The sequence below is a fragment of the Cydia fagiglandana genome, chromosome 13 (genome assembly GCF_963556715.1).
Source record: "Cydia fagiglandana chromosome 13, ilCydFagi1.1, whole genome shotgun sequence".
Classification (NCBI taxonomy): Eukaryota; Metazoa; Arthropoda; class Insecta; order Lepidoptera; family Tortricidae; genus Cydia; species Cydia fagiglandana.
Window position 1 is genome coordinate 14,475,358 of NC_085944.1, and position 25,116 is coordinate 14,500,473.

General features: G+C 38.7%; 1 protein-coding gene across 4 annotated transcripts in view; it reads right to left on the reverse strand.

Annotated features, from left to right (window-relative positions):
- LOC134670350 (protein yippee-like) overlaps positions 1–25,116 on the reverse strand; it is a 200,692-nt gene that overhangs the window by 17,004 nt on the left and 158,572 nt on the right. For all 4 annotated transcript variants that reach the window (XM_063528166.1, XM_063528165.1, XM_063528168.1 and 1 more), the window contains one exon: positions 4,733–4,845. In XM_063528166.1, the coding sequence (XP_063384236.1) occupies positions 4,733–4,769 (37 nt within the window). In that variant the 5' untranslated portion in view covers positions 4,770–4,845. Of the gene's footprint in view, positions 1–4,732; positions 4,846–25,116 lie in introns of those variants that run through there.

Consider the following 25,116-nt stretch of genomic DNA (forward strand, 5'->3'; position numbering starts at 1 on the left):
CCGTGCGCTTGTTATTCGGCTGAGGCCCAGCGAGCCGAGCGAGCGTAATATCTCCTGTGCTGGCCCTGCGTGGAGCACGCATCATCTACATCTACAACTCTGACGTCAGATGTGAGCCCGTTCCGTATTTTCGTTAATTGAGCAGTGTGGTGCTTACCTATTCTGTTCTGTGGTCTGTTGATCAAGCAACGCTAGTCATGCATCATTCAGAAGGATCTAAATTTGATGACACGATAAATTCGATTGACTATATAAATAGTTTCCGCACCTAATATCTGACATTTATTATTCAGTCTTGAATTTGAATAAGGAAAGTTATTAAAAGTATGCAAACAGTAAAGTGAATTGTGGAAGTCTGTTTTATTTTGATAACATAAGACATCTTATGTGAACATTAATTTACTTAGTAATATAATAACCTGTTAACGTTTCTTGAACTACACAAAGTTATTGTTGACATCGGTGGAAAGCCTTTTGAAACAAAACGCAACGTTTTTGGGGCTATGTATTCAAATTGATCTGATGGGTTCACAGTGCTAGTGAGTCCCGCTGCTGAGCTGAGCTGCGAAGAGACTGATGGTGATGTTCAGCGCGGCACGGGTGGAAGAAACCGTCGTGGGCGACGGTTATGGTCAGATGGCCGAATCTGTTAGCGGGGTTTTGAACGTGCCCTAACTGACAGCGTATGTCATTGCGCCACTCTCTGGGAAGATGGTCTCCCGCGAAAGGGACGATAGCGTCGGTCTATGCATTGTCGTGTACTCAGTCCAAGAATAAATCGTTTACTCAAGACCTAGTGCGTTTCCCTGTTATTAGTAAATTACAAATTTAATATAGAGACATAGACGTTAAATAGGACCCCCACTCAGCGTAATGCTACGACGGTAAGCCGCAGCGCTGATTTTCGGTGGGGACCTAACTTATCACTAACTTAAAACTAATAAGAAGAAAATCAGATAACAAATGTGTTGAGGCCTACCGCCATAAAACAAAACAAAAACATGAGGATATAATAAGAAAAAGTTAAGAGTAAAGAAGAAGTTAAATGTTTAAATGAAAAAGAAAGAAATAAGGGTAGTTGATGGTATTACTGTTGCCGCTAAATATTTTGGGTGTTATATAATAGTATACGGTATTTGTAATTTCGATTACAAATTCAAATCATTTTCGAAAGCGAAGTGCGAGGGAGACGCGGGAGCGTGTTTTAGTTTCGTGAGTGTTGTGAATTGATTATTAGTGGCCAATGGTTATGGATCGCTGACCAGCAGAGCAGCGAGCGTATGCTATTGAGGCGTATCGTACCAAAGGTTTTTGATTAAAGCGCGCGGTTGTTTTAAGCGTCAAACGCAATGCGTTTGCCGCACACCCATTTTCCATCAGATAATCTAATGACACTAAGTACATTGTTTTACAACGTAAACGCAGCGGTCAGCGCATTGTAATTTTTCCTACATTCCGTTGGCGCATGCGTTCAACGCTGCGTGTATCGCATAAAACAACCGCGCGCTATACGCATTAATTTCAATTTCGAAACATGCGAATAAGTTGGAGTAGTGCGTACTCAGCGAAGATCGACATTTGAATTAGAAAAATAAATAGTTATGGTTTGTATGTGTGATTTTTATTAAACAAATTTTGAAACCGGGCTTCTGTCGCAGGACACCCTGTACAAAAGTACAAAAACAAAGCCTGATTGAGTGTGTGGATGAATATTTCTTTGTTTATATTAAACGTTTCCGTTCGTTTTGCCTAGTCGGTCAAATGAATACTTTGTAACAGGTATTTATTCGTAGTAGTGATAACAACGCTTATTTTGAAATTAGAACACTATGGTCTGTCAGTAAATGCCCTAAACTTTATGTCTTCTTACCTTAGCAACAGAACACAAACAGTTGTTGTAAACAAAACCCGGTCTAGCGGTACTGTAGTCCAATTAGGAGTGCCACAAGGTTCTATTTTGGGTCCATTCCTGTTTTTGGTTTATATAAATGATTTGCCATGTGTAGTAGAAAATCTTTGTGAAATTGTTCTTTTTGCTGATGACACATCATTACTTTTTAAGGTTGATCGTAAATCTACCGATTACAGTGTAATTAACAGCACACTCGTTAATGTACTAAACTGGTTTACTATGAACAATTTGCTTCTTAATGCTAAGAAAACTAAATGCATTCGATTTTCTTTGCCGAATGTTAAACCAGTCGATACTAAGATACTTTTGAATAATGAATGCTTAGAGATGGTAGATAAAGCACTGTTTCTTGGTTTAACATTGGACAAAAATCTACAATGGAGTCCTCATATAAGAACACTAGCAAACAAATTAAGTTCGCCGCTTACGCTGTGAGGAGAATTAGACAATTGACTAATGTTGAGACAGCTCGCCTTGTTTATTATAGTTATTTTCATAGTGTAATGTCATATGGTATTCTGGTTTGGGGCAAAGCAGCTGACATACAGACTATATTTGTCTTACAAAAGAGAGCCATTCGTTCTATATATAATTTAAGGGTGCGTGAATCATTAAGAGAACTTTTTAAAGTAATTAATATTTTAACTATAGCTTCCCAATACATATATGATAGTATTATTTATGTTGTTAAGAATCTAGACTCCTTCACTAAGAATTCTGATGTCCATAACTATAATACTAGAAATAAAAATAAGCTTGCTATCAGAAAGTTTCGTGTTCGTAAAGTACAGAAGTCATTCGTTGGGCAATGCATTCATTTTTATAACAAGTTACCTGAGGATGCTTTAAGATTACCCTTTCCAGCTCTTAAGAATTACTTAAAAAAGTCATTGATGTTGAAGGCTTATTACAGAGTCGAGGACTACTTGACAGACAAACATGCATGGTCCAAACCAGAAACTGTAATAACGACAAGTAGCAATTAAAAACATTGTATTATGTGTAGAGTTAATGGTGACTCAGCTCAGGTAAGAAAGCACATCAAATTGTATGAAAGCATCTCATAACAATCAGTTAGATTCATATAATATGTATTCTCATTTCTTTTATTGATTTTATTTTCTTTTCCTTTTGTAAGATTTGATTTGTTTTCTGAAAGAGCTACGTATTTGTGATTTCATGTGCATATATGTTTATTATTTATATCAAAGTCTATAAAGTTATGTACTCACTGAGTATAATTGCATGAATTCTATAGTAATTTAAATTGTATTAATTACTCGTAATGCATGTTAATTATAAGATGTAATAATGTTTTGAAAAGATGTGTCCCGCCGAGTTTGTTGCCGGTCCCATATTGGGATACCCTCCTCCAATTGAGGGGGGATTTAAATCTTCTCGGGGCAGAGGTGTACGGTTGGAGCCGGTAAATAGCGGATGTTATGAATGTCGGTTACCTATAATCTAGACTTGACCTGAAGTAGTATTAGTAGTATTAATATGACTGACTGAGCCCGGTTAGCAGGCAGAGGCACCCCTTGCAATGGGGTTGGTCGGTTAAAGTATTTTATAGATGGCACCAGCAAGGGTTTTACCTATCCAGCCAAATATTATAGACTGAAACTAGAGATAGGCTGGCGCCATCTAGGTATAAAAACTTATGACATTTTCCAACCGTCTTTGCGAATGATTAAGTATTTACCTCTTGATACAAATCAGACCTGTGACAATACCTACTTCGTATTCGGCGAGTACGATATGAATCAACCTGGTAAACGTCGAGTTTCAACTACATAATAAACTAAAGCAGTAACCGGAGGCCAAGACGTATTTGTCAGGTCCCGCGTGGAGACATGTTGGCTGACTTTCATTGACGCGGAAATGAGGAGAAATGAGAGGAGACGGATAGCATCTCTTATCTGCTCCGCTGGATTGTAATCTAAGGAATGGATTGTAATTGGTTGTAACCAAAGCTATTGGTTGATTCTCGCACGTCTCCTCTTATTTCCGCATCAGAGAACCCTCACACTAGCGTCTTACTAGCGTCGGCGTCTACACAGCGTATGGAAAATAGTGCCGAGCAGCAGCCATAGAGTCGACTAGACGCCGACGCTCCGGAGACGCTAGTGTGGGATCTCTCTTACGCGGTTATCACACTGATTCTCATGGTGTATAAGCGAGAGCGCTTTGCACGTATGCCCCGCTTGCATGCCTTAGCCGCCCCATACTAGGGTATCCCGAGCATCGGCGTCTAATGGCTCCTCTACACGATGGGCCAACGCCGGCCACTCCAAGGGTCGCAGCCATGCGTTAGAGGGAGCAAGTGATATTGCTATCTCATTCTACCGCATGTCTGCGTCCCTTGGAGTGGACGGCGTTGGCCCATCGTGTAGAGGAGCCATAACCAACTCTATGGCTGTTGCTCGACGCAACGTTGGCACAACTGCGCAGCGACGCCATTTTCCATAGCGCTGACTAGACGCCGCCGCTCAAAAGATGCTATAGACCGACCGCTTAAGAGACTCCTTCCCTTCCCTAGTCATCCTACTCATAGGCGTACCCATGGTGGGGCAAGGTCAAGGGCAAGGGGCAAGGTTACACTTACTGTCAGACTAAGCTAAGAATTTCTGTTTCAACCGTACCCTGTTACAACGTACCCAGCCTCCCCTGCTTCTGCCCCACCCCTTAAAAAATGCTGCATACGCCCATGGTCCTACCCCGTCGCCCCCGCACCGCGCAGGCGAGGACTAATTAAGCGGTCGGTCTATAGTGTGGGGGCCTAGAAGACCGGCTTACAGGCTTGTATGTAAATGTGCCCACCTGCTTGCCGCGAGCAGCACCCGCCCGCCGCCCACATCAGCCGCGTACACCGACGGTCACCTGCCGCGCGCGCCCGTGCCCCGCGCCGCGCGCTCCACACACGCCGCCAGCCTCTGGAAAAATACAATAGTATACATTAAGGGTCGGTTGCACCAAACTGTTCGTATTGTTAAAGAGTTCGCTAAATTTTTATGTATGGAAAGTAAGGCGCCGCGGCGCGCCGGCTGCCGTTGATCAGTCTGTCAAATGTGGTTGGTGCCAACTGGCCCTAAGTACCTAAGTTTTCTCAAACATGCGCATAAATATTGTGTCTATGTTCTAGATAGGCTGCGAAACATGGGATTGTAGCCTCGCTACGCTCATAATTACTTCGCCGGAAATTCCTTTCGTCCTCTGTAGTAACTAATGTGCTAGAAATTATGAAGTTTTACCAGTGGAAAACTCTTCGAGAAGCCCTATTGACTCTGAGGAATATTATCATTACTACAAAATCCGGGCCAATAGGGAATTGCCGTCCGAGTGTGACTAAATGGACGAGCAGAGCGAGGCCGTCATTAACGTATATATGTATGGACTGGCCCGTAAGGCACTAAAAATGGTACTAGTTTAGCGGTGTGACTCACGAATTCCAGCCAATCGTGCAGTCTAACGCAACTAGTTGCGACCAATAGCGCGCGTGATGCGAACTCGTCAAGCAATCGCGCGCGTGATGCGAACTCATCAACCAATCGCGTTGTAGCGGTGTCACACCGCTACACTGGCCCCTGTCATGCCTCATTATTATTGTCCGTAAGGCCAGTCCCTAGATATCTATGTCAATGGAGGCCGTTTAGTAACACAAGGCTGGCGTTGGTGCATACGTCGACCTTTTTATTAAATTTCGGCACTATCTTTTAAGCCGAAGCGCCAAAATCAATGAAACTGAACAATTGCTGATGAGTTACAGTTGATAAAATATAATATCAGAGATTCTTGGTATAATATTTGATCTATACAATTAAACATGTATATTATATCGAGTCTGCGGACATATAATGGCATGTCAATCGCTCTGTACCGCTCTACGGAGCCATCTTAGTGGAAAGGTGTCTGAACCGAGCACTGGAGCGAGAAGGCCGGCCGAGCGTTGACCACGGTGGATATAGAAAGGCCTTGTGAAGTCAATGGTTTAGAACTTTGTCTTCTTTGAAGTCATTATCCTTAAGAGGATAGTGGACGACCGCTTCTCCATACAAACGTAGTCCCCATTTTCCTCCCTGGATGTTGATATTATGAAAAATATACTTCACGCTTATATTTTTCAAGTTGGTTGCGTTTTTGTACAGTCAAGTGTAAAAATATGGGTGTATACAACTTGCTCAAAAATATGTCCCATAGTTCTTAATTCGCTGACATAAGAGCTATGGGACTTACATTTGAGTATGATTTGTGCACCCATATTTTTACACTTGACTGTACTGACAATTTTGCCAGACTGTATATCTAAGCATGTGTAGGCGAATGAAAACCAATTCTCGGCCGAAAGGATTACGGTTCGAAATCCAGTTGGATAGAAATATTCAAAGCCTCAAAGGCCGCTTTTCGTTCTAAATTCAAAATCACACCGATTTAAGTCGTCCCACCACTGTCATTGTATCGATTGAGGCCGCTGAAGCGTTGTCGATTGTCAGTCGATCGATTCGATGGTTTATAAATGTGCCGGCTTGGCCAGTCTTTGACCCGTGATGGAGTTCAGTTACTCGCGGTTTTAAATGGCTTTGCTTAATTAATTCCTTTTGTTCAAGCTAGAGTTACACCAAGAAAAGTCTGCAGCGATTTTGACAGCCCTCGCAGTGCCAGTGTTATTTTAAACGACAAATTTCTATGAAATTATGACGTATAAATAACACTTGCACTGCGTGGGCATCGCTGCCGACTTTTCTTGGTCTCTCTCTCTAACTCTTGGACTCTACCTTTCCTGATTTTTAATTAAATAGGTACTTAAACCGACCCCATAACTAGAACATGATATCTAAAAATAACATCAAAACATCGGCTGGCTATCTAAAAATAAGGCGTATTATATATATTCACTTTGTTTTCCTAGCTAAATGCGTAGTCAGAGAAGATAACACATGTTTAATGTATGTTCGCTGGGATCTCTGGATCAACAGTTCTTTGTTGTTCAGACAAAGGTTGCGAAGCGACGATTAGAGGGATGAAAAGTTAGCGCGTGATATCTCTTTCTATTCCCTGGATTACAACAACTGGAGTCAGTCTATCTAGTCCATAGACTAGACCGAGTTTAGAACAATTATTCCATGCAACCGATGATGCCAAAAATGCGGGGGTGCGCGGGATGAGGTGAGCGAAGTCCCGTGCCGTGATTGGTCCGTTCAAAGACACGGACGTCACACAAAGACACTTTCGACTCGAACATGGAGTGACAGAGGGGGTAGCGCGACTATGCTCAGTCGATGGAGGATGTTTTGTCTGTGGTCTAAGCTGATTCTGTACCGACTCAACTTTGCAGTGACAAAATGAGGGGGTGTCAATGTAAACATAGGGACTAAGACGATTGTAAAACAATATATTATTTATTATAGGTACTTAACCATTATAGGGCACACTTAGATATTATGTCGATAAAGTTAACCACCTTATAACACCATCTTTTGGTATTTTTTGCTTAAAGCAGAATTTTTAGAACTTTTAGGAGGCTTGAATTGTGTACTTTTTAGCCCTTAACGGTCCAGATAAAAAAATACACCTCGGGTAATTTTAGTGGAATAATCGCATGACGTGTTGTTGAGTACACGTCGCGCACTCGCCGAAGACGGTGCTCCGGTTGAGAATCTTCGAAACGGCTCGATATATGTTGAGCGATTATTCGACTAAAATAAAGTGGTACTGCATGGTAACCCGTTTAAAATTATTTTAATAATATAGGTAATTGTGTTCTAGTCTCACAGGAGATCTAGAGTCTGTGCAGAAAGAGTCGTGAAATGTATGGGGTCCAATACATTCCACGACTGTTCTCTTTCCGAACAGACTCTAAAGTTAAAATATTAATTATTTTATTTATTTCAAAACTGTCATTAAAGATTGAAGACTCGTCTGAGCGTTGACACTGTCAATCCTCGTCACGCGTGCTGGGAGCGTGACTCGTTATGAATATTCAATTATTCATGTCCGTCTTGGCAGAGATTTTCATAAATTCCTTGTTTGCTTTCGAGAAAGCGATATACGTTTTGAAGAATAGTTTATTAAACTCTATAATTGTAAATTAGTGAAACTTTGTTACAAATAATACTTAGGGCAATATCCCAGGGGAAAATTCGGATGACATTGAGATGTCACAAAAATAACTGATTTGCAAGACCGAAGAGTGTAACGCGAACAAAGTACACTAAAAATGGGTGGTAAAGAAAAAGTTTGCGAGACCGGTCTTGGAAAGAAAAATGAAATTCGCGACCCTCCATCCTTCGCTGTTTATGATCTGTATTGTTTTACTACGTGATACCCCTTATGGAGGCAACGCGACCAGCTAATGACACAAAACCCCACATTTTCAGAAACATTGCGTTAAATGACAGTGAACCGATATCGGAAAATTGCCAACCCACGAGCTGTGGAATCCAAAAGCTGAATTGAACCGAAGTTGAACCAGCCTGTACAACTCATACCAGTACCTATGAATCATCATCATCATTATTTACTTAAGCTGCGTTATTCTCTTGTCGGTGGAGTATCTTCCAGCTTTCCCTATCTTGCGCCAGCTCTTTGACTTATTGATACGACACGAACCCTACTTTTTAGGGTTCCGTACCCAAAGGGTAAAAACGGGACCCTATTACTAAGACTCCGCTGTCCGTCCGTCCGTCCGTCCGTCCGTCTGTCTGCCACCAGGCTGTCGTATCTCACGAACCGTGATAGCTAGACAGTTGAAATTTTCACAGATGATGTATTTCTGTTGCCACTATAACAACAAATACTAAAAACAGAATAAAATAAAGATTTAAGTGGGGCTCCCATACAGCAAACGAGATTTTTGACCGAAGTTAAGCAACGTCGGGCGTGGTCAGTACTTGGATGGGTGACCGTTTTTTTTTTTTTGCTTTTTTTTGTTTTTTTTTTTTGCATTATGGTACGGAACCCTTCGTGCGCGAGTCCGACTCGCACTTGCCCAGTTTTTCTTTCACTTGCTCCAAAAAGCTGCGTCTGGGTTTTCCTCTTCCCCGCTTGCGTGCTATCCGCCCCTCCAGGGTAGTTTTAAAGAAGTGATCGTGTCTTATTAAGTGTCCAATCATACCATACCAGCCTGTACATTGTACAGTCAACAACAGAGCTATGAATACAGGCAGTGTCAAAAATATGTATACGGATACTTTATTGCCTGTACATTAAAGTCGTGTATACATATTTTTGGCACTTTGCCTGTATTCATAGCTCTGTTGTTGACTGTACAAGTATGAATATGTTGCCTTAATTATTGTCTTTTGTTTAGGTAAGTATATATAGTTATGTTTGTATTGTTTGTATGTTTTTGATAGTTACTGAAATTGCGCCGTAGATTCGAAGCGTAAAAAAACATTGTTGTTCGTCATACGACTACAAGATATGCATCACTGTGGATAATAAAATAATAATAAACAAATTAGTTTAAAAAACGAAGATGCCCTTGGTGTAATCTTTCGATGGGAAGTTGAGTAATGAACTAATGATAGTAATGATTTATGGATTAAATAAGTTCCGAAAAACTCATTGGTACGAGCCAGTAGCCCTATCGCCAAAACCGAAATTCGCAAATTGCGGGGATCTTTCTCTTTTACTCCAATGAAGGCGTAATTAGAGTGACAGAGAAAAATGCCCGCAATTTGCGAACTTCGATGTTCGCGGTTATAGGCCAGGATTTGAACCCGCGACCTCCGGATTGAAAGTCGGGCGTCATATCCACTCGACCACTACCGCCTACTACTAATTTTGATAGATAGGGCAATAATGAAGGCCACAATCATATCTGACACGATCTTATTATATTTGTAGAGCCATAAGAGCATGACACACGTGTCACATATTTTTGCGGTCGTCGTTGTTTAACATATTATTGCAGGTGACTGTACCTAGTAACTCTGGGAAAAACGAATCTTAGTTACATGTGTGAAAATGAAGTAATGAAAGGCACAAACAGCCAACAGCTGCGGCTTTAGTGTATTTAATAGCGTGAATAAATTGCGCACTCGTAGATATAGTAATCAGCCGTTTCAATTCAGCAGGGCGGGCGTTCACCTTGCTGCATGTGTCATACAATGTATCAGAATAATTCATATAATTGAGACGTAGTTTACATGACATATATATACAGTGGCGTAGCTAGGTGTGGGCGAATGGGGCCTTTGCCCACGGCCTCGCACTTAGGGGGGCCTCGCAAAGCCAACCTTTTTATTTTACAAGCTTTTATCTACTTTCACCTGACCGTTGTCTGTCTGTCTGTAATCAAATCTTGCAAGTTAAATTTGATCCACTTTCCGGTTTCCAATTGAGCTGAAATTTTGCATACATGTCGGGTGACAATGCAATATTATGGTACCATCGAGCTGATCTGATGATGGAGACAGGAGGTGGCCATAGGAACTATGTGATAAAACAACGAAACCTAATTGTGTTTGGGGTTGTTAAAATTGTCTCGATGAGCATTAGTTGCCTGTGGAAAGAAAAGTACAGTCAGCGGTAAAAGCTTGTACCAAAAATGAAATTTTTGCCAAAAACTTTTACCTTGGGAAACCACGTTGAAAAGGGCCTCGCAGATGTGGTTTTCGGTCACGGCTAGATTGGTTCACGCTAGTAACACATTCATAGTTCACAGCATAGCAGAGCTAAGAGGTGTCAAAAACACCGGAAAAAGCGTGTGTCAGATCATTTTGAGCTCCTAACCCGTTTAGTTAGGTACTTACTGACTTAATGACGACCGGTCTGGCCTAGTGGGTAGTGATCCTGCCTATGAAGCCGATGGTCCCGGGTTCGAATCCTGGTAAGGGCATTTATTTGTATGATGATACAGATATTTGTTCCTGAGTCATGGTTGTTTTCTATGTATTTAAGTATTTATATATTACATAATATCGTTGTCTGAGTACCCACAACACAAGCCTTCTTGAGCTTACAGTGAGGCTTAGTCAATTTGTGTAAAAATCGTATAATATTTATTTATTTATTATTTATTTATTTACTGCTGAGTGTGAATGAAATCACTCGAGCGTCCCCAAGATGGGATAAGTAGGCAGGTGTTTGATAGAGTTAGACCAAGAAAGTCTGCAGCGATTTTGAATATTTTGATAGCCCGCGCAGTGCAAGAGTTATTTTAAACGTCAAAATTCTATGAAATTATGACGTATTTAAATAGCATTTGCACTGCGTAAGCTATCAAAATCGCTGCAGACTTTTCTTTGTCTAACTCTACTCTAATAATTTGTCCCTCATCATGATGATCAAAAATCTCCCAATTTGACATTTGTGTTTATTAGAAAAAGACAAAATTTAACTGAAACCTCTGAAAGGTTTGTAAGGTACATCTTTTTCTTCTCTTAGGCCCACTTGCACCATCTCACTAACCCGGGGTTAACTGGTTAAACCGTTAAGCTTGTGTCAAATTGTACTGGTAACAATGGTGACACTCCAGGTTTAACCTGTTAACCCCGGGTTAGTGAATGGTGCAAGTCGCCCTTATAGGTATATTTACCGACAATTTTTAGGACTACGAAGTGGCAATGCGGCTTATATCGTGGATAACTCTGGTCCTTTAAAGGCACCTAATAGGATAATCCGATAATCTATTACATAACCTCGCCTTGCCCAACGCGGGCCGACAAAGGGCCAGAGACCAATCTGAATCACGTTTGCGCAACTGCACGTGGGCCCTGTTTATTTTATCGAGGGCCCAAATAATTTGTTGTTAAATATCGGCAGAATGGCGGCTATAACAAATCAAATATACCTTAGATTGCCTAGAAGCTGGGAGGCCACTGCGACCGGGTGGCGTAGAGGCACAGAATATATAATAGTACTATATAGGTACAGAAGACTCACTCTCTAACAAAAAGCGTCTAGTACGATCAGGACAGGTATAGCCGCTAGGTGGCGATAGCGCCACGCGTGGCTTATGGCTAGCCACCAAAATTGGTGTGGAACGGTTGTACTTTTAGCTATCTGTAGCAAAGCGACGAAATCGCGGAGTGAGCCACGCCTGATGTGGGCCCTGTTTATTTTATCGAGGTCCAAATAATTTGTTGTTAAATATCGGTAGAATGGCGGATTTATCAAATCAAATATACCCTAGAAGCTGGGATGGCCACCGTGACCCGGTGGCGTAGAGGTTATGGTCTACCGTCTACAGTGTCTACACTGCGAAAGCTGGCCTATAACCGCGAAAATCGAAGTTCGCAAATTGCGGGCATTTTTCTCTGTCACTCTAATTACGCCTTCATTGGAGTAAAAGAGAAAGATCCCCGCAATTTGCGAATTTCGGTTTTCGCGGTAGCCCCTCTGACGCCGACGTCTGTTCGAATCTGGGCTGGAGCATGCACCTCTTCTAAAGCTCGGTTTTCCTAGGATAGCGGTGTCGTCATATAGCGGCCGTCTCCATACAAAATAATACGGCTAAATATGGATGTCGTAGTGTTTTGTATGGAGACTGCCGCTATATGACGGCACCGCTATCCTAGGAAACCAGAGTATATCTCTTGGGTTTGACATACGGCCTGATTCGATTCGAACCTGATACGTCTGAAATTTTGCGGATATAGCGGATATGTCAGTGTCAAAAGTGACGTTTTTGTTTAAAGAAACGTAACTTTTGAGACTGTTATATTATATCCGATCCATATCGTATTTTCAGCAAATTTTTGACGTAAGTATAAAGATTTTTGTACTTTTTTGTCAGAGAGAAAATGTATCTTGGGATTCTTTAGCGAAGTTTGTTTTCATAATCAATAATATTCTTTTCTCAAACATGCAATGAAATATTGATGTTATGTTCCTTATAATAGGCTGCGAAGTATGACGTTTCAGGTGCGGCTAGGACAAAAGGTCGTTAATGGAATTTCATACAACAGGCCTAGGCCGGCAAAGTCCTCTTTTTTAATTTTCATTTCATAGATATTTGTGACACAGCATCGTGGCATTCATCCATTAAAAAAAACTAGAGGCAGTATTTGCTTTATGGTTCGTAATGACACTCTGCCACTACGCCAATAAAAAAAAAACAAAAACCAATGTTTGCTATAATTTGCAGTTTTATTTGTATGAAATCAACATGAACTTAATAAATAATACATTATTAACCAAATTCTATAGTTTTAAATTATAAATTTAACTACACAAATAAAAACATTTAAAATATTTCATCTAAACGTTAGCGGTAAAAAGGTCTACTCAAACACGCGTAGTTATTTTTTTTAAATTGTTATGGAGGTAAAGATGAAAAATTTTAATTCTGTTTTATTGGATTTATGGTGCGTTGTTGATTTTTGTACTTTAATATGAGTTCCGACGAAATAATGAAATTAATATTAATTGTAATCGTAGCGTAAGCAGAATTGATTTTAAATAACTTGCTGCCTCTACCGCCAAGTCAAAGACGAAGTATGTATATGGTTGCTTATGGCAATTTTATTATTTGAGAAACAAAGAAAAATGGCTTACAGTTTATTAGAAACTGTTTTGTGGCATATTTTAAATGAATGTAACTACAAATTCGTCAACACTTTGGAAATTATACTTATTTACTCCATGCATAAAGCAAAGATGTATGTGGAACATGATATCAACATGAAAGACTATGTAAACGTATGTGACGAAAACGACAGTCAGACGGATACAAGGCGAAAAAATCAAAGATATATGAAAATATACGGGTAGTAAAAATACACGACTCGTTTAAAACATACGCGTGATAATGATATAGGTACGTGTTGGTTATATTTTGGGTGTAGTTTACTTTTAGTTTTTTCTATAAATAAAACTTGGGTTTCGTGGATTTTTTATTTTATTTATTTCATTGCATGTTTGAGAAAAGCACTATACATACCTCGGCGGGAAATGGGGTTGCCCGCGCTCAGACCTATCCGGCCTCGCTTCGCTCGGCCGTCTATATGTCTTCGGCCGGCAACCCCTTTTGTCCCGGCCTCTGTAGTAATGTACTATTATTACTCCTACCAATTCAATACAATTTAACCAGTACCTAAAATTAGCAATTAAAACTAATTTACACGTAGGTAATAAGAATCAATCGCGTGAACTTATATAATTGGTAATATTACAAATTTTTCCATTTTAAATGAAAACTTTGAAACTCGTTTATGCATCTTTTGAAACTTTCATCTAAAGTCTACCTTAGCGTTCAGTCGCAGATCGTGAGAGAACCTTAATTAGTAAATTAGTAGTTAGTACTCGTAGCTAAGTCAGGCCGGGTTTCAAAACGAACATAATTGCGGAATGTCAATTAGCTAACTTTACTACCCTTTCAGGTCTAGACCGCAGATTAAACCAGTACCTACCTGGGTTAATTAAATAGCAAATGTTATGAAAACATTGTCTTCCTTGTGCAGTCAGCAACATAAGTGCAAAAATAACTGCGCATGATTTGTTCTATAGACCAGCGGTCCACGAATTTCCAAATACGGCTTGCAAGACAAACCGACCCGCAAAAAGTGCCTGAAAGAAATGCTTGCATATTAGGTATTAACAAAATGTTGTTATATACTACAAACCTACTTACACAAAATTTGAGATTTGCGAACTTATGTTACACCAACCAACAGGCCGTTTTGTAAAATCGGATTAGGATATTAATAAAAATTTATTTTTTATTAAGTACTTAAGTTAAGTTATTATACTATTATAGGTGGTGTACTTACTCGATCAGTTCAGCAATTTTTTTTCAGTTACTTGGTACAATAAAACTAAAAATATGAGTCAAACTAATGAAAGAGCGATACCAAAACAGAAAACATTATGGATCAAGGGCCAAAACATTATTGTATGCGTTTTGGCCTTAAGACAATATATTAATATTTTATTATTTACAATGTTTAAATCTTCTTCCTGACTGCAAGTCCATCCGAGTTGCACTTTTGTCTCAAGCTGCAATTGTTCTTGGAGACTGCAACCTTGCTGGATGCACCAAATTAGCACAATGATGCATTGTGCATTATGTGTTCGCGGGAAACTCATTCCTTTCACTGTTTTCTTGACTGACATTATTTGTGACGTCCCACGGGTAAAGGTACCTTATTATGGCGGGTGGCGCTTACGCTATTATTAACGCCGCTCCAATATTATTGCGGCGCTAGGCGACATAAGCGCCAGCCGCCATAAGGTACCTTTTGCCGTGGAACGTCACATTTTGTCTACAGTACAACTTATACATACAGTATGTAACAGAACGAAAAGCAATTACTTTACTCAAACCCGTTAATGTTTAGGTCATACTGAGCAACTTTTACTATGGGAGTTATGGGACCAACCCCGAAGAGTCAATTAATTTTCCCGATTTCGGGGTTGATCCCATTGTAGAGTTGCTTAGTATGACCTAAACATTAACACGTTTGGGTAATTGGTTTTCGTTTCGTTGAGTTACATACTGTATATCACATTGGTATGATTTCTTTAATAAGCTGTATAAGTAGAGACCATACAACAAGCGAACACTTTTCGTCTTTAAAAATGGCAATATGATGAGACAAAACTTAGATACTTACGTTTATTTACGTTATGTTTAATCCACTTTTATCTAAACTCGGACATAAACTTTATCTATGTCTTGTTAAATATGTATAAGTATAGTTCTTTTATGTATTTGAGATAGGAAGTTCTTTTTAAAAACCCGCTAAGACCACAGCTCCTGCCAGCATAACGTTCTTCAATTGCTTAAAGTGATTTATTATGGTATTTGCTATTGAATAGTGCGACTTGGCAATTACAGATTTGTAATTTCATCCAGCTCTTTCAAACCCCCTGCATAATAAGAGACAGAGACATATTACAAATTACAAGTGATGATCCTCGGCAATGAGAGAACGAGAAAGAAGATTACCTAATCGATTCATTGAAATTGGCGGTTACCAGGTATTTCCTTGTCTCGCTCTTGGGCTAATTTAGAATCGAGGTGATGCACATCCCAGTATAGATGTCTTAAAATACGCTGGCTATTTGTACCAGTTGCAGCTTGGAACGCCAAGGTTCTGCTGACCTGACAGAGCTTCTCGTTTGTAAGTGTAACCTAGACCTGTTAAATGTTAATACACTGAAAAGTAAGGAAATTGAGTCGCTTTCTATGGATTTTTTTATAGGAATGACTCGTTTTTTATTGCTTTTGGGTGTCTTTAAGTTTGAGCAACATCTTACTGCTATAAACCTATAAAATAATATAAGTCTCCAATTCATTTACTTTTGGTGAATTTAAGTCTCCAGTACGGCTACCATCAGTTTGGCATTGACATAAACGCTACCGTGAACTTAATTTACTTTCTATGCATCTCGCTCGTACTGACATATTATAGTGCGAAAGCGATATATAGAAAGTAAATTACGTTCACGATAGCGTTTATGTCAATGCCAAACTGATGGTAGCCGTACAGATCGATTGTACATACCTTAGATAAACTTAATTTTTTTAGTTAGTGGGCAAAAAGTACAGTTCAAAAATTTATTGATTCCGGGGGGCGAAAGAAACTGCCAAAATGGCATTTTGGCCTAATTGATGCTTTACTAGAAATCATCACAGAATATTGGACAAAGTAAAAAAGCGCATGAAACATAGATTTTATATGCAACGTAGCAATATAATTACCTACTGTTTGTTGACATTGAAACTAGGACGAAGAAGAGGATTAAAATATAATTTGAAAAATTAGGTAAGCTTCATTATATATATAGTATTTGTTTGCGCAAATAAGTGTAATTAATATGACATTGCTCTGTGATAGTAAAAGTTTACAAAATAACACAATTTACTAGATAACCTATGACTTTTACAGTAGGTCGTATACGTATTAATAATTACAACGTAGTAACGCATGGCATCACAATATACAATATCGATTGATGATGATGATAAGCCTTGTTATTCTGAACTTCTCTTGTGTGAGTAGGTACTAGACATGTTCTTGTTTGTTATAATATGTCACGAAGCTCAGTTTGCCTCTTGGCATAGGCCTCCTCTAACATTTTCCATTGTGACCTGTCACGTGCAACCCTTCTCCAGTGATGTCCAACCGTGAGTTTTAGGTCATCTTCCCATCTTGTCCGTTGGTGACCTCAACTTCTCTTACCATCTCTGGGGTACCAATCCGTGACCGTTTTGCTCCATTTCTCTTGTGGATCGCGTAGCATGTGGCGTGCCCATCTCCACTTTTGTTGGTCAATCCGGGTTATTGTAGTCTACAACTTTGGTTTTCTCCCTTATTATGCTGCATCTCACTCTGTCCTGTTTTGGACAGAGTGTCCTGTTTTCTTATATCGATTAGCTGAATTGATTATCGAGTATCGAATCGATACCTACTATCGATTAGAAGTTTTTTCTATGGAAGGAATTTGATTACGTACCTATCTTATTTTGGTGGTACCACATAGTTTGGGGATGTGGTTAAAGTATAAATTTAAATCATAATTATATCTAAAGATATATATCTAAAGATATAAGTAGCAAACTCAGAGAATTTAACAGCCGAAATCGCCTAATCTGTAATTTTCTGTACAAAACATTGGGCGAGGTTTTTGACAGAGGGGTAAGCGCTTAAAGGGGACTCTGGTTGTAATTCTCTAAGGAAGCATAGGATTACATTAAGATTTAGAAATTTTAATAAACTACTTAGTTAGGTCAATAAAACCCAGCACGGGTCAATATAACCTAAGCCTGTACAAACCTCACGAATAATATAAACAAGTTGTGAAACAGGGCGGGTTCATATTGCGACTGATAACAGCTGATAACGAACAATGGCCCTTTGCTTATGCAAGATCTGCGCACATACCAACTACACACCAACACCAACCTTAGTGCACTATGAATAGAACTGATTATCCAATGAACGGTTAATTGTATTGAGTAAGCTCGTGTATTCACATTTATTGGCGAGCTCAAGTGAGTCTAGCTTTTAGAAAACCAGTAATACCCACAACCAACATTTTTGCTTGAAATCCGTAATACCCCTGCCTCATGAGTGAACAAATAACAAAACTCCAATGGTGGGTGGCCAACCATTATTATGGGCGTTTTACGTTTTGTTATCTGTCAAAAGCTACTAAAACACGCTCCAATGTCAAATTACTTTCCCCATTAGTGAATAAAATGCGTTTTTACCCACTTGTATTAAAGGATAAAAGACGGCTTTCCGAGCTAGTGAGGGGAAAGAAAATATTTCATTTCATTTCATTATAGAGTGGCGGGGGTATAATAGGTACTATGCGTATTTCTAGATTTTCGAGAGCGCACTTAGTTATACTGGTTAATCGTTAGAGTCGAAGCTTTAAGGAGCTTGTGGAATAACAGTCTGCACAGCTGTGTTAGAAATTTACATAATCTCGCTCCATGTCATTCGATATTCAATTAAAAGTAATGGTGATAAGGTGCAAAATCCATTGTTCGCTTTAATTGCCATGTGTATGGCGAATGGCGACTTCCGTGGAGTCGATGATTACATTGTTTATATAGAAAGGTTATGTTATGAACAAAGGGTATTGGTTCAGGTAGTTTTTACAACATGAGAAAGGTATATAAAAACTATCGTAGCAATTTGATTTCATTCATTCGCAAAGCAAACTCCTAATAGGGTATTTGACTACTAGTCAAATCAGTTTCTTTTTTCGAACTGTCAAAACGATTTTGCGACTATGGAATTCATATGAAACACTGCATGTGACATTAAAATCAAATTACCTACTCTTTATAGTTTTATACGAATTCTAAAATAGAAATTGTGTTTAAATATAACTGCTGTGTACGTTTCTCTATTAATCTTCTGGTGCTTTATTTCATGCATGGTATAAAATAATTTATTTAAAATACAGTCAAATACCCTATTGTGTAAGGTAACATCGGCACTAAGGGGCTATTCATAAATTACGTCATTTCAAATTAGGGGGGGGGGGTCTGGACATAGGGTAGGAGGACATGGGGTCATTTGAAGCATGATTTTTGGATGATTATAGGGGGGGGGGGTCAAAAATCGTCAAAAATCGATGACTTAATTTATGGACAGCCCCTAAGTGACCGCTGACCGCTCCTAAGTCTAAAGTCCGCTCCAGACTTATGCACACAGATCATTAAGGACCCTTTCTGACGGAAAGCCGCAAATGATCGCATGGAAGTCTATATTAGGTACAACTGCCAGCTATTGTATCTCTACAATTGCGCATAAAGCAAACGGATAGTTTCGTAACAAATAATAGTTTTCATTTACCTCTATTACTAGTTCCTGTGACTGTTTATTTAGGTTAAGGATGGACACATTAAGAGACACAATGGACACGTGTCAGTTGGAAACGTATTGCGACATTTCAGTGACGACTGTACGAGTATGTATGTATATGTGACGTCCCACGGTAAAGGTACCTTATGGCGGTTGGCGCTTACGCTATTATTAACGTCGCTCCAATATTATTGCGACGCTATGCGACGTAAGCGCCAGCCGCCATAAGGTACCTTTTGCCGTGGAACGTCACATATTATTATGTTCTTACCACTGTACCATCGCCCACACTGTTAACTGTACATAGGTGGACCTTATGCCTTTTGTAATAAGGTCCACCGATGTACAGTTAGGAGTGTTGCTGTTTGTAGTATGCAAAAGTAGTGTAGATAACGAAGTGTAATGTTAATGTGACTACGTAAAATGCTTGTTTTCACTCTACAACTTTACATATTTTAATTCTTATCAACTATCAACTTACAATACTCAAGTACTTACCTATTCATATTTCAACTTCTACCGTCTCGTGGGGATATTTGTGACGTTCCACGGCAAAAGGTAGGTACCTTATGGCGGCTGGCGCTTACGTCGTATAGCGCCTCAATAATATTGGAGCGGCGTTAATAATAGCATAAGCGCCAACCGCCATAAGGTATCTTTACCCGTGGGACGTCATATTTAGAGTCTTGAAGGTTATGGTTACTTGGTTAGGTACCTTAATTTAACGTATACAAAATCAAGAAATCAAGAAATAGCGCAAATCCGTATTAGATAATTTTATCATTTTATTTATTAATTAAGTATACATTTTTTTTAAATACATAGACTCACGCAACCCTTACAGCACGGCTAGCAATAGCAGCTCTTAGTTATTACCTGAAAAAAAAAACAATTATTAATCAAATAATCAAACGCAAACCAAAAATAAAAACAAATTTCCATAGTCTATGATTAGGTACTTTTTAAAGGCAAATTTAGAATTCATTCAGTCAGCTATAATACTGACTCATTCGTCATTCGCTTTCCTTTGTCAAACCACAGATTATAAACACAATGGGCCATGCAAATCGTAAACGAAGTGAGCGAGCGTGTTGTGACAGTGCTGCCAACTGTTACGACACAACCAGAACGCTTGACGCCAACGCGGTGACCTATCTAAACCCAACTGAAAAGGTCATACCAACCTACAAGTTTGTAACGGACTTAGGTCTTATTTGATTAGTGAGAAACCACGTTTGGGAATTTGTGAACCAAGTAATAATGAACTTTAGGTCAACGGCGTAAGAAGTTTGACGTCGGTATTTAGTAAGTTAGTTCTCGTGGGTTACGGTTGGAGTTAGTAACACTGTAAATAAATATTGATGATGGTATACACTTTGATAAGTTTGATAACTTTATGTTACAAGTATTTATACTGATAGTAACTATATAAGCAGGGTTAAGGGTTTCCTACTTATTGTATGATCGACTATAGTTGTGATAATATCAGTTGAACTTTTTTTTACTCCACTCTTCACCTCCAAAAAATTACCTAATATTAAATTAGCCTTATTAATTTTCTGGTTTTTCAATGACAAGAATAGATGACTCGGATTATATCTATCTAGATTGTTACTGGACAAATGATTTTTTCAAAATGTAGTAAAAAATGTGTTTTGCATACATGTACTTAATATGTATAATCATTTATATCAATATTATCAATTGACAGATAAGGTTAATCCATTATATACCTTCATTATATAGTTTGGCCAGGGACTGTCTCATTTCAAGCATTATTAGGTAGAGAAAAATACACTGTCTTTGTCTTACGCTAGTACAGTCAGCAGCAGAAGTTGCTAAGCAGGCCAGGTGTTCAAATGATCTTGACGCGACTTTATTGTTAGGAGAATAAGAGCGTGTCAGGATAATTTTGAACACCGCGCCCGCTTAGCAATTTCTGCTGCTGGCTGTACTAGCACCAAAAAAGGGATAACTACTTGTATACAGTTATTTCTCTTCTGATGTACTGACAAATCGAGTTTGCTAGACTATATGAACAAACGTCCCCATGGAAACATTACAGCTTGTCGCAATAAAGGTGACATAAAAAAGCTACTGGCCATAAATTATATCGCTCGTTTTCGTTTATCGGAGCGGGATGTGTTAATAGTCTATGGGCAATGTCATCCATCTTGTTTATTGATTCCCGCCGATTGGTTTACATCGGTCAGACGAACGTGTGACAGTTGAACGTGAAACTAAAATAGAGAAACCTTCACGATTAGGGTAAAAAAGTAATACGTACAGATGCATAATTAATTTCCATCATATTTTCATGGAAACGTACGAACGTGTCTTGCTATTTCAGTTAGTCTCGGTACAAAAAGTACTGAGGTCGACTGAAGTAGCATGACAAATACGAATGTTTCCGTGAAAATACGATTAAAAACAATGATGCACTACATCAGTACCATGGCGCAACCATAAACCGCCTCAGTTTAGTGGTAAGGTAAGAGTATACAAATTTGTTTTACATATACCTATTGCACTAGAGCAAGTTAAATTACTAAACTAAACCGAAGTTTTAAACGTCTAGAAAAGTTTACCTAATCGTAACACCTGACTAACTTAAACACTAAGCTCGCTAAAGCTTTTCTAGGAAGTTAGGTGCACTGAACCCATATTATACAGTCTAAACTACCGATTGGATAGCATATTCAAATATTATATTTATGTTTCAGTAAGTATGTACCTATATTTTTTCTTCAGAAACATAAGTAGACAGATGTAGAACAATAATAAAAGTTAATTTAATTCATATAAAACGGTAATTTCAATGAATGAATTCAACTCTATGTAGGTAATTCTGTACGAATATGACGGTCGTTCTTGTTTACGTGACAGCGTGATAAAACGGTGTCCGTCACTTTCCATCCCGCGGTATTAAAATGTGACAGTTATTTTATCACGTGGATAAAACTATCCATAATACGCCGGCTGTACGGATATGATGGTCGTTCTTGTCTACGTGACAGCGCGATAAAACGGTGTCCGTCACTTTCTAACCCACGGTGTTAAAAAGTGACAGTTATTTTATCACGTGGATAAAGATGGATAAAGCCATACATAATACGCCGGCTGGTTACCATTTTTATTTACGTTAAATAGGAAATGAAGCTTGCAGACTGATAATGATAACTCTGTAACCTAGTTAACTTAATACCGGCAGACACTTTGTCTGACAAATATTACGTTTGATAGCGATTATCGTAATACTTTAGATAGCGTTTATGATATTGTGTATCAAAACTGAAAGTGGATCAATCGATACTAATGTGCATGTGTGTATAAATCTCTAGTTCTAAAGTTTTTTGATACCATGTGTTTGGTACTCAAATTATTAGTTAAATACGTGTGCGATTTCTTCTGCATAGAAGTTGTTCGTTAGAAGAAATTTTGCATACATATGTCAATCGGATTACAATGCAATCTATTATGATGACATGGATGATGAAGATCTGATGATGGAGACAGGAGGTGGCCAATGGCAATGGGATCTCTGATGAACAACGCAAACTAATTGTGTTTGGGGTTGTTAACATTGTCTCATTGAGTATTAGTTGCGTGTGGAAAAAAAGTAGTCACCGATAAAAGCTTGTACTAAAAATGATTTTTTTGCCAAAAACTTTTATTTAGTCTACCCCTACTACTCTTATTAGCATTTTCGTTTGGCAATTTTTACCGTTTTACAGTGGCTACAGTTTATAAGTGGCTAGTGAATACAATTTATTTCCTATTGTTTTGTGTAACCCGAGCCTGTATTGTGTCACTCACGAACAGCTGAGAGCCACGGTGGTCCGTGTATCAAGGATCGCTGACGGGGCACTCGGGGCACCTCCCAGGGAAGCTAAGAATAACACAACGTTATGCCCTTATCGCGCAATGCATGACGCCATGTGAGGAATAAAGACTGCATGTGTTTATTTTTTTAATAACTCATTGCAGGATAAATACCAATATAGACATCTTAATTGCTTAAAAATATTTTCATCTTGCTGGAAAAATATCTATTTCATGCAGAGCATACTGAAGGACAAAGGCCTATATATTGTTCCCGTGGGAGTTATGGATTGTGAAAAAAGCTATATTTCCCTATAAATGTACTATTAAATTAAAATGACAACTATTTAATAGACATGAGAAATAAATGTTTTTTGAACTCACTTACCGAAAGCATCTTTTGAATGAATTTCGATACCAACTTTTAATTAATCTATTTTTTTAATGCATATCATGAAGTCTAAAATATAGTAGCAAAAACAGTAGAATTCGCAATCAACATTCAGATTTTTTGGATATTTTCCAAATAGGAGTCTTCATCATAAAACCAACTGCTTCAACTTTGCTAAAAATAATATAAAAGTCGATGTAGGCACATATTTACTTATATCATGCGTTCTCTCCCACGTAAAAATATGCATACAAATGGGGTAATGCATATATGTAGTAGAAACACTTATCGAAATATGATTCTACCTCCGACTTGTATTTTTACAATATTAGGTATCCTGCAAATGCTATTTTTAACCTTAACAGCGTTCAGAAAATACAAAATAGTCAGCATACGCGAACAAAAGACTTTTAAAAAGCAACAACAAAAGCATGTCCTCAAATTTCACTATAACGACCCCACACGAGGTTAAATACCAAGAAAGTGGGTTACTCAGCACAAAGAGTTTGAAAACAACCACCCATTTTGCTGAATAATATCTCAATTACCAGAGTCCGTTCGTCTGTTGGTCAAATGTGAAAATGATTAGTGTAAAATAGCTGGATAACTGTTTTGCTTGAATACATTTGTATGGGATGGGTGTTACTGGGCCATGTTGCTTGTAAACAGGAAATGTTTTTTTTTATCATACCTACATATTATAATTAAGAGTTGGGTGTCAGTAGGTGTAGTTTGTTGCCAGAGATATGAAACACGATTTTTTTCTTTCAATTGCATTGCATTCAAACATACAACAAACACGATGAAAAAAAATAATGTACTTATGGGGGCTTTTTTTGACAGTCGTGTAAACACACGCGCGACGGCCATATTTCACAACACAACTGCGCGCACTAAGCCATACCATTTGTTTCCTTCTAATTAATTGAGAAGATCGTGCGAAGACCTGTGTCCGCCTCTACTACCGATGCGGACGCCTCAATGTGACCACGACAGCTCTGTCAAGAGAAGAAGAATTTCCTAGCATTTCGTCGCATAATCTATTTAGCTGAGATAAGTAATACGTTTAACCCTCAATAGCTCTCCCGAATGTTTGGCAGGCATCATAAACGGCACAAATGGACCCGGACAAACAAATTCATTACCATCCGTAAGAAGGATACGACGATATCGGCGGTCGATTGACGGCCGTAATTGAAGTGTTGTCATGTCCTTTCATGTCACGGATATAGATTGATGAAGGGATAAGTTAGTAACGCTGACGCTAGTATAGGAAAAGTGTTTCTGAGATTTTATGACGATCTTCGAAATTGCATTTAGAAACTTAACTATTCGTAAGAGACAGCAATTTCTTTAAAAGTCGAATTAAGTCGGTACACTAGTTTTTTTTTAAATTTTGAATCGTTATTATTAGAAAAGCTTCTAAATAACTTTTGAACTATACCTAACTACAATTTTGCGTTCTATAACGAGAATAAACTTTTATGCTGGAAATTTTCGAATAGGATCAAAATTGGAAAACATTTTAGGCGGCTAGAAAACCCGCTGTATGCGTTGAAACAAAAATAACAAAATAAACCCCGGATCCAATCCAATTACTTCGAATTCAATTATGTAAAACCTTTTGGAATTTGGAATAGGTTTTTTAGAATGAATACTCTGTATCTAGGTCAAATCCATTGCGGTTTTACAAGTAAAGTGGGTATTATGTATTATCCGTATTA